This window comes from Mustela erminea, chromosome 9 (genome assembly GCF_009829155.1).
Source record: "Mustela erminea isolate mMusErm1 chromosome 9, mMusErm1.Pri, whole genome shotgun sequence".
Classification (NCBI taxonomy): domain Eukaryota; kingdom Metazoa; phylum Chordata; class Mammalia; order Carnivora; family Mustelidae; genus Mustela; species Mustela erminea.
The window spans coordinates 44,231,403-44,246,012 of NC_045622.1; the positions used below are offsets into that span (position 1 = coordinate 44,231,403).

At 47.9% G+C, this 14,610-nt stretch overlaps 1 protein-coding gene across 4 annotated transcripts in view; it reads left to right on the forward strand.

Annotated features, from left to right (window-relative positions):
- ME3 (malic enzyme 3) overlaps nt 1-10,322 on the forward strand; it is a 218,260-nt gene extending 207,938 nt beyond the window's left edge. For 3 of the 4 annotated variants that reach the window (XM_032357745.1, XM_032357747.1, XM_032357746.1), the window contains 7 exons: nt 1,667-1,764; nt 2,029-2,142; nt 3,766-3,871; nt 4,416-4,558; nt 5,099-5,272; nt 8,663-8,761; nt 10,086-10,322. In XM_032357745.1, coding sequence (XP_032213636.1) covers nt 1,667-1,764; nt 2,029-2,142; nt 3,766-3,871; nt 4,416-4,558; nt 5,099-5,272; nt 8,663-8,761; nt 10,086-10,247 — 896 coding nt within the window. In that variant the 3' untranslated portion in view covers nt 10,248-10,322. Of the gene's footprint in view, nt 1-1,666; nt 1,765-2,028; nt 2,143-3,765; nt 3,872-4,415; nt 4,559-5,098; nt 5,273-6,846; nt 8,372-8,662; nt 8,762-10,085 lie in introns of those variants that run through there. The other variant, XM_032357748.1, reaches the window with a different exon arrangement.
- Nucleotides 10,323-14,610: the final 4,288 nt, after the last annotated feature.

Consider the following 14,610-nt stretch of genomic DNA (forward strand, 5'->3'; position numbering starts at 1 on the left):
AGAGCAGAGAGCCCGATGCGGGGCTCGATCCCAGGACCCTGAGATCATGACCCGAGCCGAAGGCAGTAGCCCAAACCACTGAGCCACCCAGGCACCCCACCTCACCGGAGTCTTAAGGAAGTCTTCAGTAGCCCATTCTACAGATCTATTCGGCCAGCTGCTCCTGGGTGGCCAAGTACATGTCAAGACCACTGAATTCCATGGGCATAAGCCTGTTGCTTCACTTCTGTTACTGTGAAATGAATTCCTTGATTAGAGCCTTATTGTCTGGTATCTATCAGAACGATGACAGGGCATCCCCAGATCCCAGACATCCCCAGACTGTGGCACTGGCAGAGTCTTATATACAGGGAAAGAAAACGTATATCCAGAGTATTTGTTTATTCCAGGGAGGAGGAATCTCTTTCCTGTCTATAATGGGAAGAGTCCAAGGCACTCATGCTGCCCGGTAAGTGGTCCCCAGAGAATGATGACATACCAGTAGCTCCCTGTTCACCTCTGCCATTGACAGGTTAGTCACTGAGCAGTAGCAATAGTGGGTCAGCCTTGGTGACAGGGCGTCCATGCATAGTTTCCATCCTTGCCACCATGACTACTTTGTACAGAAACTCACTGTGTAATCCCTAGGTGACTGGAGAAGGATGCTAAGATACACAGGACATGCCACTTTGCTCGCGTGATTGAGGGAATCTCTTTCATCATGCCCTTTAGAGAACTTTCCTATGTGGCACAAATATGTTCGCAATCTATACTGATCCCACCCTTCCCCAGATTTCCTCATCACCAAGCTTACTATTCTGTTCTTTCTAAGTCCCTGACCATCAACCAAACCATTAGCAACGGCCCATGTATCAGTGTAGACTGTAGACCTAACCATCTCTTAGACCAAAATGGACCACCAAATTTACCACTTCAAGTCCTACCCATCACTCTTCTCGCTCTCACTCTTCAGGGCTACCTTTTGCTGGGGCTGTGCAGCAACAACCATAAACTTCCCATTGATGCCAGTGTATCATGAAGAGTAATCAGTAAACCAAGCCCAAGCTACTTTCTCCTTGGTCATAAGGAATCCCTAGTGAGGCCCTAGGTGTGCATCGAAGGAGAAGAAATTATGCTTCAGCAGACTGTCAATGTGTCAAATGAGTCTGAGCCACCTGCTCATGAGACTTACTTGTACCTTCCAGACAGGCTCAAGCCACTGATGATGGCTGCTGCTGGGCACACCCACCTCATGGCTGGGTGGGTAAGACAGCTCAGATCACAGGGTCACTTCATGTCTCATGGCTAGTTGGTGGCCTCATTTTTAATTTGCTTTTTATCTATTTATCCCTTAAATTATTCTGTGAGGCCCACATTTCTTTTCAGCTTCTATTATATTTGTCCTTATCGTTTCGTTTATGAATGCTGGAGGGAGCAGCCGCTGACTATCTGATCCTCCCTCCCAGGGTCCAGTCACAATCCAGGAGCTGTCTGTCCAAGAACAAGCACCTACAAACAGGGCGTATACTTGCTCCCAAACCTGCATGCCTGCAGCCCTGACCTCCGGAAGGGCTAAGCAGAGGTGCTTGTTCTGCCACACATTCCAGGCGTGGGGGACTCTGCCAACGGTCTTCTCTCAGGGTGGGAGCCAGTGGCCAGAGACTGATCTCAGGGCACTCTGTTGCAGGCACGGCCTCTGTCGCTGTGGCAGGGATCCTAGCTGCTCTGCGAATCACCAAGAACAAGCTCTCCAATCACGTGTTTGTTTTTCAAGGTGCGGGTGAGGTAGGTGCCATCAGGAGAACAAGGATCGGTGGAGAAGCATGAAGGAAGGGAGGTGCTCAGGGGTTCAGAGAAGAGGAAGCAGCCAAGGTATACCGTGTTAAGTGCAGCTGCCTGGGCACCAACATTTGGGTGTCCCAAGGACTCCTGAGCCTCCTAGAAGAAGGGGGGAAGGTGCAGAGAAGAGAGGACCTTGGTAAAGCTTCTGACAAATGCTGAGCAGCTGTTTGCCTTGTGTCTGAACATCCACTGTACGATCCCTCCCAGGCAGCCATGGGTATTGCCCACCTCCTTGTCATGGCCCTAGAGAAAGAAGGCGTACCCAAGGCAGAGGCCACAAAGAAGATCTGGATGGTGGACTCCAAGGGGCTCATTGTCAAGGTACGGTCAGTCTGGAAACCTAGAGTTTTCCTGACACCTACAGCCACTGGAACTGGACTGGAAGAGGTCTCTAAGGGAGAAAGTTCTCAGACAAAACACACTACAACAGGGGGGTAAGGTTCTACCCTCCAAAGCAGAAGATACATCCCAAAGTAGCCTTAACTGCTCTGTCCAAAAGCTTTAATATGTGGGCAACTGCGTGTATGCATGCCCCTTCCTGCCTTGGACTACCCTTCAACCTCAGTAAATCATAGTTTTCCAAAAGTAACACACTCTCGCCTGTCTACATCCTTGCATATTTTGTTTCTCTGCCTGAAATGCCTTTCCCTTTTGCCAAACACCCACTCTCAACCCACAGCCCCATCTGTTTCCTCCTTGTCTTCTGTTACCTCCTCCAAGAGGCTTTCTCTGAGCATCTAGGTCTCAGTCCACTTTCTACATTTACGCTCCTGTAGCCGTCCCCCACCATACGCTGTACTTGCCACACTGTAAGGCAGTTGCCCTTTTAATTGTCTCTCTCCCCACTAGGCTTTGTAGTCTTCATATCAATGTCTGGCATGTGATGAGTCTGTCATGATGTTTGAGGTATGAGTGCAAGAATGAATAAGAAACCATCTAACTTCGGACTGGACTACAGAGAGGGGCATGTTTAGATGGCCTCCAAACTTAGAACTTCACTGACAGCTCCACGTTTTAGTGCCCCAAATTCCACTAACAGAGAATGTCAGTGAGAGACTTTTTAAAAAGATGAAAGAGATAGGAATGGGGGAAGTCCAGGGGGCTCTCAACCAAGAATAGAAGAGGCCCTCAGCAGAAACTGACCTTCTGTTGTCTCCTCTGGAGCTAGATCACCACTAGAAGGAATTCCTCCTCACACCCCAGGTCATTCCAGAGCACAAGGTGGTGCAGGAAGAAGATGCCAGAGGCTGCCACACTTCCCTCTTGCCACCTTTCAACATTATTTTGTTTATCCCATTAAGCTGACCCCTACTTAAGTCGCTCTCAAAGCTGATGTCTTCACTCTGATTCTCATGAGAACAGCTGACCCAAAGGAGTCATCAGAACACCTGTGCCATTTGCCAGCCTGTCAACCCCTGACTCCTATTTGAAGAAATGAAAGGATCCTGAGCTTGTTGCAAAAGCCAGCTGTGGCAAGCCTGTCCTAGGGCTTAGCTTATTATTACCCACAGGGCAGTCCATGGCTCTTGTAAAGTACATTCAAATTAGCTTTCTGATCCTGATGGCTCAGGCCCCCATCCCTCAACTGGCCCTGGGTGCTGGCTGCCTTGGGGCCAAAGGTCTTGGTCACACTCAGGCATTTCATGAGAGCCTTTCGGCCCTGGCCCGGGAACCATGACCCTAAAAGTGCAAAGCAAGGCTTTATGGATTCTCCATGTGTGGTTTGAGCTAAAGAAATCCCCCACACAACCCCACACTGTGACACAAGCACACATTACAATCCTTAGTTCCCCTGCAAGTTTTCCCAGATCTGATCAAGAGGGTGAGCGACAAGGCTTCTGAGAGCTCAGACCAAAGCACAGGGCTCTCAGGGAATGTTCTCGGGATCTCCAGAGGCACCCATGTGTTCTCACTGCCAGGCATCATGTTCTCCTTTCCCTGCAGGGGAGGAGCCACCTGAACCACGAGAAGGAGATGTTTGCCCAGGACCATCCTGAAGTGAGCAGCCTGGAGGAGGTGGTGAGGCTGGTGAAACCCACGGCCATCATAGGTAGGAGGAGGCAGGAGGCCCACCGGCCAGCCTAGCTAACCCTCTTCACTTGCAGGTAGAAGCTAAGGCTCAGCCTGTCTCAGCAGGCACAAGGAATCGATGGAAACCACCCTCTCCCCCAGACCCCATGGCCACTGCAGTGCCACCATCTTTCGCTGAGGGACGACTCTATAAAAATCATAGAACTAAGGCACCAATTTGGGGCTTAGTGATGCAGAATTATACAGTTCAGTGGAAAAGCACAGGGCTGGTCTGAGAGGAAGTGAGCACTGCTGTCCCAAACAGGGGACCCTGGCATCTCTCCCTGTGTTGGGAGAGGACTTTGCCCAGGACCAGGCAGGGACCTGAAAGGACCAGTGTTCCCTCAGGCATGAACAGGAGGTCTTGCCTAGCTCACACAAGAAGACCCTTTTCTCTTTGGCTTCCTGCATCCATCCCTATGGTGAATGCTATCTCCAAGATTCCTGAGTCTTCCATATTGCACCAAGAGGAATGGGGTGTTTATAAAGAGTAGGCCGCCCTACTACCCCCCTTTTCCCTGTAGGTGTTGCTGCCATCGCAGGAGCCTTCACGGAGCAGATTCTGAGGGACATGGCCTCCTTCCACGAGCGCCCTATCATCTTTGCCCTGAGCAACCCCACCAGCAAGGCCGAGTGCACAGCTGAGAAGTGCTACCGGGTCACTGAGGTCAGCGGGGAGTCCTTCCTTCCCCAGGCTGAGAGGACATAGTAACAATAATTATGAGTAACCCTATGAGGGTGAAGAAAAATCCTCACTTTCCTGATGAGTAAACTGAGGTTCAGAATGATGAAATAAATTGCCTGAGGTCACATTGCTGCTAAAGAGTGGAGCTGACCCTCAAACCCAGGTCTGGCTCCAAAGCCCAGGCTCTCACCATCATGTCATACTGCTCAAGGGTCCTTTAGAGACACAGAGCTTTGACCAGAACCTGAGGCATTCATAGACTTTAGGTCACCTGCACTCCTGTTGTGTCCTGGGTTAGCCCTCTCGGGAGGTGACAGGTTAAAAACCTCTACCTTTCAGTGATTTCTTGGCTGCCAGGTAACTCAGTGAGAGCTAAGCTTTCTGGTCAAAGGAACAAGTGTGCTTCCAGCACCTGCTGTGTGCTTGTGCTGAGCACGTGGGAGAGAACGAAGAAGGGTAGGCCACCATTACTGCCTGAAACCCATCTCCAGGCTCCATCTCTGCTTTTCTTCCTGCCTCCAGGGCCGAGGGATCTTTGCCAGCGGAAGTCCTTTTAAGAGCGTGACTCTGGAAGATGGCAGGACCTTCATTCCTGGGCAAGGAAACAATGCCTATGTGTTCCCAGGAGTGGCTCTGGGAGTCATTGCTGGTGGCGTTCGGCACATCCCAGACGAGATCTTCCTCCTGACGGCAGAGGTAGCCCCATCCCTGCTCCCTCGCGTGTGTGCTCCCAGTCAGGTCTGTGATCTCTCCCAGGTGCTAGGCTGGCCCCCAGAGATTCCTTCTCTCATCTCTTCTACCCTCCTGCCCCTCACCCCAGCAATAGATCCTCAAGATGCGTAACCCTCAAGCTTCTCTCAAGATCCCCTCGAGGCTTAAACATCTCTCAGAACACACACATTTTTAAGGGAAATTAAGGAACAGTCCATGGCAGGAGGCGCTGGCAGTGCAGGAACGTCTGTCTGTCTGCTCCTCACCTCCCAGCAGTGTCCACATGCATGCCCAGAACAGAGGCAAGGCCACCAGAACCATCACAAACGGGGCTCATGGACCATGACCAGCAGCGGAGTCTTCTGACCACTGATCTTGGCCACGTTACCGGGGGAACTTATTGCAGAATAAGGCCCACCAGGGCAACTTTCTGTAAGAAAGGGATGGGCCACAAAAGCCTGGTTTGTCTGCTCTGAGGACCAGGATCTGGAGCACAGATACAGGGGTGCTTCTGCTCTGGGTACCTTCCTAGAAACACTGTCAAAATGAGTCTTTGCTGGAAGTGAGGAAAACAAGGAAAGAATTCATTAAGAATGACAGCTCATGTTCCTAATGTCGGCTGTGAATCCTACCAGCCGCAGTGGCTTACATCCACCCCGTGGTTACTAAACGACAAGCACTTGACATCTATCTTCTCTCTGAGGAAACTACAGAAATGTCTCTTCAGGGAAGGTAAACAAATCAAAACTATAAGCACACACTAAACATATTTATCCCCAGTGAGCTTCAAAGGCTCTGTGATTTCTGACACATTCTCATTTCCCCCTCCCCGAGGCACTGGTGAGAGCCCCAGGCGAGCAGGACACGGGAACGGCTCCCACGCAGCCTTAGCCAGCTCCTTTTCTAGAAGCCCTGCAAGGAACCATCTCATGCTCTAAGTTCCTTCTTCCTGCTTCTTGGTCTTTGAGCACTGGCTCCACAAGGACAGCAAGTGATGTCTCCTGAAGGTTTGTCAGCCTGCCCCAGGCCGTGTGCACACGGGCTATGCCTTTGTGCCACAAGCATCTGCCCATCTTGTGTGACCCTCCTGTGTCTTTCTTCTTACTGCTCTGTCAGTGGTGGTGCCCCTGTGGCCATGGGTGGAGCTGTGCGAATCCCCTCATCAGATGGGAGGAGTCATTTCCTGCTTGGAATGAGCCTTAAAGCAAACTCCCCTGTGGCGCAGAAAGATGGCTGCTCCAACCTTCCTCTGTAACCCCAAAAGACATCGACACCCTCACCCCCTAGAGCTTGGGGCGTTGGTCAGCGCCGTCATTTCATGAACAGTGTCAGGAACCTCTCCTCAATCCACATGTTAATCTTTTGCTGCAGTCGGGACAAGTCCTCCCTCCTAGGAGCTGACAGTCTGGTCTTTAAAGGGCTGGCAAGTTACATTTCTGAAAGGAGTACTTAAAAGTTTAAGACAATGAAAGTTGAACCTGATTTTCCTATGGAAAAAAATGATGTAACTTTTAGGAGAATTCTATATCTCATTCCACCTTGACAACTCTCTAAACCAGATACAGTGATCATCCTGATGGGATACCCAGGAAAGTAAGGCACAGAGGGTTTAATCCGTGCCCCAGGTCACCAGGCGCGTGAGCAACAGCACCAGGAGGGCCCCAGAGGATTTCCTCCAAGCTGCAGCAGAGCCTCGCCAGTGCCCAGCGTCTGAGAAGGGACGGCCAGCCACCATCCTGCTCTTCAGTCCGCAGGAGGACTCCTCCAGATGCAGATCTCGCCATGGACCTCCTGCTTCACTCTGGTCCCATCTTCCATACCTCCCCCAAGAAAATCCTTGAAACCCAGAGCAGTTCATCTCTCTCCTCATTTTAGACATATGAATGGCTCCTCAATGCTTACAGGGTAAAACCCAAACTCCTTCATACAGTTTCCATCTAAGGCATGTTATCGCCAGGCCCTTTTTTTCTCTCCAGCCTTCAGCCTCGCCCTCCCATTGACCAAGCCAATGTTCTTCTTACAATCTAGAACTCATGCTCCCTCCTGCTGCCTCTCTCCAAGAAATTGCATGTGCTGTTGCCTCTCCCTTTTCGAGTAATTCATCCTCTGTCCCATCTCCTGGGAAGCTTTCCTGTACATGGCCGACCAGGCCCTGCCTTCCTCTGTGCCTATGTGCACCCTCTGCTTGCACTCACTTCCGTGTTATAACTGTTGTACCTGTTAGTCATTGTCCACTACCTCCAGACTACAGGAGGAGAATGGCTTCTCTGCCACAGACCCTCAGCAACAAGCGCAGAGCCCAGCGTATCCTAGAGCTCAGTTAGTGTTTGAATGAATGAGCGGAAAGGAGAGATAGGAGCAGGGAAATGAGGCGGAAGAGGAGGAAGCCCACGTCCCTGAGGTCAGCCAGACTCTGAGGCAAGACCAGCTGCTCTGGCTCATCCATTCTGGGACACATTTTTCAGAGAGCACCACGGCTCTTCCCAGCTTTAACTCTGACACAAGATGACTGGGTGGGAGTGGATTCAGAGCCGGCACATAACAGAGGCTGTTCCACAAGGCTGGCTGAGCTCCAGCGTCTGAGGCTGGAGGAGACGACTTGAGGTGGAGAATGGGGCCTCAGAGACCGGCTCTGAACCGGGGAAGGTGTGGGAGGTGCTGTTCCCAGGATGCTGGCATTCGCTGTCACTCACCTGCGGAAGAAGGCTTTGCTCAGGACTGGAAGGGCGAGCAGCAGGAGCTCTGCACACAGGGAAACAAGATGGCGTAGGTGGGCACCCACGATGTTACTAAGCACAGGGGAGAGGCTGGAACTCGGGGAGGGTCTGAGCGATCTCTATGCAATAGGCTGAACCAGCCATGGGGAGATCCTAGAGTCTGCTTCACAAGTCTCAAGTGTATTCGTCTCAGTCTTCGTGAATCTCCTTTAGAATTTAGGGTCCATGTAGTTTAATCTCTCAGTCAATCTCACAGTACAGAAAGGATGTGTCCTTGCTTAGAAGCCCAAGCATGGGGGTGCCTGTGTGGCTCAGCTGGTTAAGCGTCCGACTCTTGATTTCCGCTCAGGTCATGATCTCAGGGTCATGAGATATGGCCCCATATTGGGCTCCACATTGCGCATGGAGCCTACTTAAGATTCTCTCTCTCCTGCTCCTTTTTCCCCTCACCCTCTCTCTAAAATAATAAATAAATCTTTAAAAAATAATAAAAGTCCAAGCATTAAACTGCCCTGGGGTCTTGAGGGGGCAGAGACTACAATGGGAACTGCACTGGTTGGCCACCTCTGAGGGGTGAGGGGAGTCTCTGGGGTAATGATTTGAGTTTGTTCTGGGAAGGCGGAAACTCGGCTTACTCCTCTTGGTTCTTTCTCCCCAGCAAATTGCCCAAGAGGTCTCCGAGCAGCATCTGTCACAGGGGAGACTGTACCCCCCACTCAGCACCATCCGAGACGTGTCTCTGAGAATTGCCATCAAAGTAAGGAGCATCCTACCGCCAGTGATATGGCCAGTGCAGCTCAACAACTTCCGCTCGCTGGGAGTTTAGGGGAGCTAAGGAGAGGGCAGCTGTAGTGGCGTCCTGAGCTCCCACGCCAACTCTGGCCAAGAAATGCCTGCCTGCAGCTCGAGCCCCACCCCCACACCCACTCAGGCCAGTTCTGGGAAAGCTCCTGGATTTCCCCTCAAACACCAGGCAAAAAGATCAACAAAGTCCACAGTCTTGTGGACCAGAATGTGGGTGGAATTTTTTAAAACTGAATCATAAGTGCCCATTTATACAGAAAGGCCAATGTTCATGGCATCATGAAAAGAGCTCTGGGAATCCCTTCACTTTCCTGAGCCTCAGTTTCTTCCTTTTCCAAAGGGGATGGTAATTCTTCTCTGAGTTCTGAAGACTAAAGAGGACAGTGAGAAAGCTCCACACTCATTGGAGAGTAAATGCTTTTTCCTCCCCCTTTTCTCAGAATGCCTGGGCCACACGATGATCAGGTTCCTGGAATAGTCCAAGGAAAAATGTCCTCCTAGAGACTTTGCAGAGATGGTACATTTTCAGAGAATCAGAACACAGTGCAATCAAGACTGGCCCAACATGGATAACTGTTGAATAAGGGTTGCGTTAGGGTTTATTATACTATCATTTTGATTAGTATATATATTTTGACATTTTCTGTAGGTTTTAAAAGTAATTTCAGAAGATGCATTGCACAACTGCACATGCTCCCCATGAGCTGTCCATCGTAGGCTCTAGAGTCAGCCCTGAAGACTAATAGTCCAGCTCACGGCCCCAGCTCCGCACTGTCCCTTTCCTTCCTTTTGGGGATATAGAGACTAATGCTCTTCTGAAACCAAATCTGATACCCAGAGAACAGTGTCTAGGCTCTTCTCCCAATTCAACCCACATTGCGGGGGATGGATATCAGGTACTGGACACCTGATGTGGCCTGTTGCCTAATTTTATCCTCACACTACTCTAGAGAAAGGTCTCATAACTCCCACTTTAGAGATGAGGAAACTGAGGCTCAGCAAGGATAATGTCACCACCGAGAACCCACAGGCAGTTGGAAGCAGGCGCAGACTTCAGTCCGAGGCCTCTTGAATGCAGCCTAGTGTTTATTCACTGCATCACAGCTCCCTACCCGGGTGGAAAGCTCCAAATCCCTCCTAGCCAGTGGCTTCAAGGACAACAGTTTATGGTTGCTCGGGGGCGGTTACCCTTCCACAGGCTCCCAAGTACCCTTTAGGAAACTTTTAGGCAGGTTCCTCCTTAGTTCCATTTCCTCAGCCTGTATGTTTTTCCTTAGGTCCTCGACTTCGCGTACAAACACAACCTAGCCTCCTACTACCCGGAGCCCAAGGACAAGGAGGCTTTTGTAAGATCCCTGGTCTACACTCCAGACTATGACTCCTTCACACTGGACAGCTACACATGGCCTAAGGAAGCCATGAATGTTCAAACAGTCTGATGCAGTCTCAGAGGCTGTGTGAGTCTGGAACAAGCCCAGAGTAACGACGACAATATAAATGGGTTCTAAAATGGCCATCTTTGTCACTGTGTTTTTCCTTTGAACTTTCTGCTGTGAGGGGAGATATCCAGGCACATAGTGAATGACATCCTTGTCCATGAAGGCCCTGAGAATTCCCTTTTCTTAACCCTCTTCCGACTTCCTGACCAAGAATTTCTTCATCTAATTGCCAACAATTAGCTAGATCTTGTGGGAAATCTAGAATCCTCCCTAGAATTCTGCCTTTACAGAGCTCAGAGTCTAGTGAAGGAGATGAGATGTGGACACAATTCATTTTTCCACAAGGGGGAAAGTGTTTGAGTCCATGAAAGAAGTGCAGATAAAGGTCAAAGATATTCACAGAAGGGAACGGAGACTTCCTATGAGAACATAAGAGAAGGCTTCGAGGGGAGAAATGTGTGCAAAGTCCCAAGAGTGAAGATGAGTAGGAGGCATGGGAACCTGAGGAAGGGAAGGGCAGCCACTGAGCAGAGAGCACGGCCCACTCGTGAGGGAGCGCAGTCCCAGCTGGAGGAACACGCACCCTTCAAGACTCAGGTGGGTGTGAAGGCTGAGGGGCTGAAGGCAACTCTAGTCAAAAACTATCCCTCACATGTGGGTTACTGAATAGTAGGATTACTTTTTGGTTATTACTAAAAGGAAAACTAGAGAAATGTGGGCATGTCAGCAGGCCAAGGAGTGAGGAGGAAGAGAGGCAGTGAGGGGAAGAGAATCATGAAGTTCTAGGGAAGCCCTGATTCCATTTTCCTGACTCTGGTACTCTTCTCTCTCTATCTCTACCTCTCTCTCTCCCTCCCTCCCTACCCCCCACCCTTCACTCTGAAGGAATTCAGCAAACCAGAGCAGTATTCTTAAAGAATGCCTTCAGTCTGTCATGCGGGTTTCTTAGACAAGTTCAACCACAGCTTTCACCTCCTTCTGTCTAGCAGAGCCCACACCATGGGATGGGGAGGTGGAGAAAAGCCTACGGCCACCGCAATCAAAGGCCCTGATAAATTTCTAGAACCTATTGGTTCTTTCAACCTCTAATTTTATTGGATAACACAGAAAACAGTAAATCATGCTAAGGGAACTACCACCCCAATCCTTGCTGCCAGCTCAGCCTCAAGATCCCCACCTCCCAGTCACAGGACTGTCGGACTCCTAGCACAGCAATTAGCAGACACACTAGTCATCCCTTGCCCAGGTCTTGTTCTTCCAACGCCTGCTTCCTTGGTGCTGGTGCTCAGCCAAACACATCCTGAGAAAACATCCCTGTTGTACAATCCCTGGGCTCATGGAGAATGAGAACTTCTTCAGAAGAGGATTTGAAGTAAGCTGCAATCTCAATGCCAGAGAACCTCTACGCTGTCATTTCTGTGTCCTGGCCCACCACTTCTGTACCCCAGCTGCGCGTCCTTTGTACTCAGTGTCATAGAAAAGTAGTAGAGAAAAGCAATGACGTAAAAGCAGGTTCTTTGAAAAGATCAACTAAATAAATAAACTGTAGCTATACTGACCAAGACATAAAGAAGATACAAAGTACATTTCCTTTGTTTCAACCACACTAAACACAGGCACTTTCAGGCCTGTACCCTTATAAATGCTTGGTCTCCATCTGCCAAGTTCTTCCCCCCACCCATTCCCTGCCCTCAATTAAATAGCAGCTCACTCCAGCTTTCTGCTGGAGACATCATTCACCTTTGGAGTTCAAATGCAACTGGTTCCTGAAGTCATCCTGGACAGAGTTAATAATTAGATTAGAAATCAGAAAAAAAAATGGGAAATTTCTAATCATTTGTAAATTAAATAATACGTTTCTAAATAACCCACGGTTCCAAGAAGAAGTCACAGAGTTAATCATATATATATTGTATTGAATGAAAAATATTCAAATTAATGAGTTTTATCTAGAACACTGCTTAGAGGAAAATTCTGTAGCTCTAAACAAATGTCTTTGTCAGTAAAAAAAGAAAAGTCTCAAAACAATAACATGAACTCCCTGCAGAAACAAACAAAATCCAAAGCAAGTTAAGGTTAGAACAGAGGGGCGCCTGGGTGGCTCAGTGGGTTAAGCCACTGCCTTCGGCTCAGGTCATAATCTCAGGGTCCTGGGATCAAGGCCCGCATCGGGCCCTCTGCTCAGCAGGGAGCCTGCTTCCCTCTCTCTCTCTGCCTGCCTCTCCATCTACTTGTGATTTCTCTCTGTCAAATAAATAAATAAAATCTTTAAAAAAAAAAAAATAATTAAAAATCTTCCCACCAAGAAAAGCACAGGCCCAGATGCCTTTTTTAGTTAATTCTATTAAATATTTAAAATAGGAATAGTACTGGAATGCCTGGCTCAGTCGGTTGGGCGGCTGTCTTCGGTTTAGGTCATGATGCCAGCATCCTGGGATCGAGTCCCGCATGGGGCTCCTTGATCGGCAGGGAGCCTGCTTCTCCCTCTGCCTCTGCCTGCCACTCTGCCTGCCTGTGCTCTCACTCACTCTCTCTCTCTCTCTCTGACAAATAAATAAATAAATAATCTTAAAATTTAAATAAAATAAAATAGGAATAATACCAATCCTTCCCAACCTCTTTCAGAAAATAGAGGGAACACTCCCAAATCATTCTATGACACTGGAATCACCCTGATATCAAAACCAAATAAAGACAACACAAGAAAACTACAAACAAATTTCCTTCATGAATATAGATGCAAAACCTTAAAGCATTAGCAAACCAAATCCATCAATATAAAAGAATTACACACAAGGAACAAGGGGGATTTATTCCAGGAATGCAAAGTTGTTTTAAGATTTTAAAACTGATCTCACAGTGCCTGGTATTAATAGAGTGAAGGACAGAAACCACAAGATCAAGCCAATGGATGTGATAAAACTATCTGAAAAAATCCAACATCCATTTAGGCTTAAACTTTCAACAAACCGAGAAGAGAACATCCTTCATCTGATGAAGAACCAACAGCTTACATCCTACTTAATGGTGAAAGAATGAATACTTTCTCCCTAAGATCTGGAAGAAGCCAAGGATGTTGTCATCACTTCTCATCAACATTGAAGATATAGCCAGTTCACTAAAGAAAGAAAAAGAAATTAAATGCATCCAAGTTGGAAATGAAGACTAAAACTGCCTTTATTCACAGATGACATAATGCTATATGTAGAAAATGCCAAAAAATAGAACCGTTTATCTCACTAGCGCTCTCCCTTTCTCCCCAATCGGTATACAAAGGTCAGAAGATACAAGGTCAATAAACAAAAATCAGCTGTTTTTATATATTATCAATAAACAACCTAGAAATAAAATACTTCCATTCATAACAGCATCAAAAAATACTTAGAAAATTAAGTGCAAGTCTTGCACGATGAAAATTATAAAACACTGCTGGCAGAAATTAAATATCTGAAAAAAAATCCAAATAAATGGAGAGGTGTTCCATACTCATGGATTTGAAGACTCAATATTGTTAAGGCTGCAACTTTCTCCACAATTTATTTGTAAATTCAATACTATATCAAAATCCCTGCAGACTATTTTTTTTTTGTAGAAACTGACAGGCTGATACTAAAATTTATATGGAAAGTATCTAAAAAGCCAAAATTCGGGGCACCTGGGTGGCTCAGTGGGTTAAAGCCTCTGCCTTCTGCTCAGGTCATGATCTCAGGGTCCTGGGATGGAGTCCCTCATCGGGCTCTCTGCTCAGCGGGGAGCCTGCTTCCCTTCCTCTCCCTCTGTCTGTCTCTCTGCCTGCTTGTGATCTCTGTCTTTCAAATAAATAAATAAAATCTTTTTAAAAAAATAAATAAATAAAAAGCGAAATTTTTGAAAAAGAAAAACAAAGTACACTATCTAATTTCAAAACTTGCTATAAAACTACAATGATCAAGATGGTGTGGTTATGGGACGCCTGGGTGGCTCAGTTGGTTAAGCAGCTGCCTTCGGCTCGGGTCATGATCTCAGCGTCCTGGGATCGAGTCCCACATCAGGCTCCTTGCTCTGCAGGGAGCCTGCTTCTCCCTCTGACTCTGCCTGCCACTCTGCCTGTGCTCGCTCTTGCTCTCTCTCTCTGACAAATAAATAAATAAAATCTTAAAAAAAAAATGGTGTGGTTATGTAGATCAATGGAAAAAACCTGAGAATTCACAACTAAGTCCTCACATTTATGGCACATTGATTTGCCACAAACCTACCAAAATACTTCAGTGGGGGAAAGGATAGTCTTTTGAACAAACGGTAGTGCGACGCCTGAATATTCACATGCAAAATGTTAAAAAAAAATTAAAAGAGAGACATTTACTTCACACCATACATAGAAATT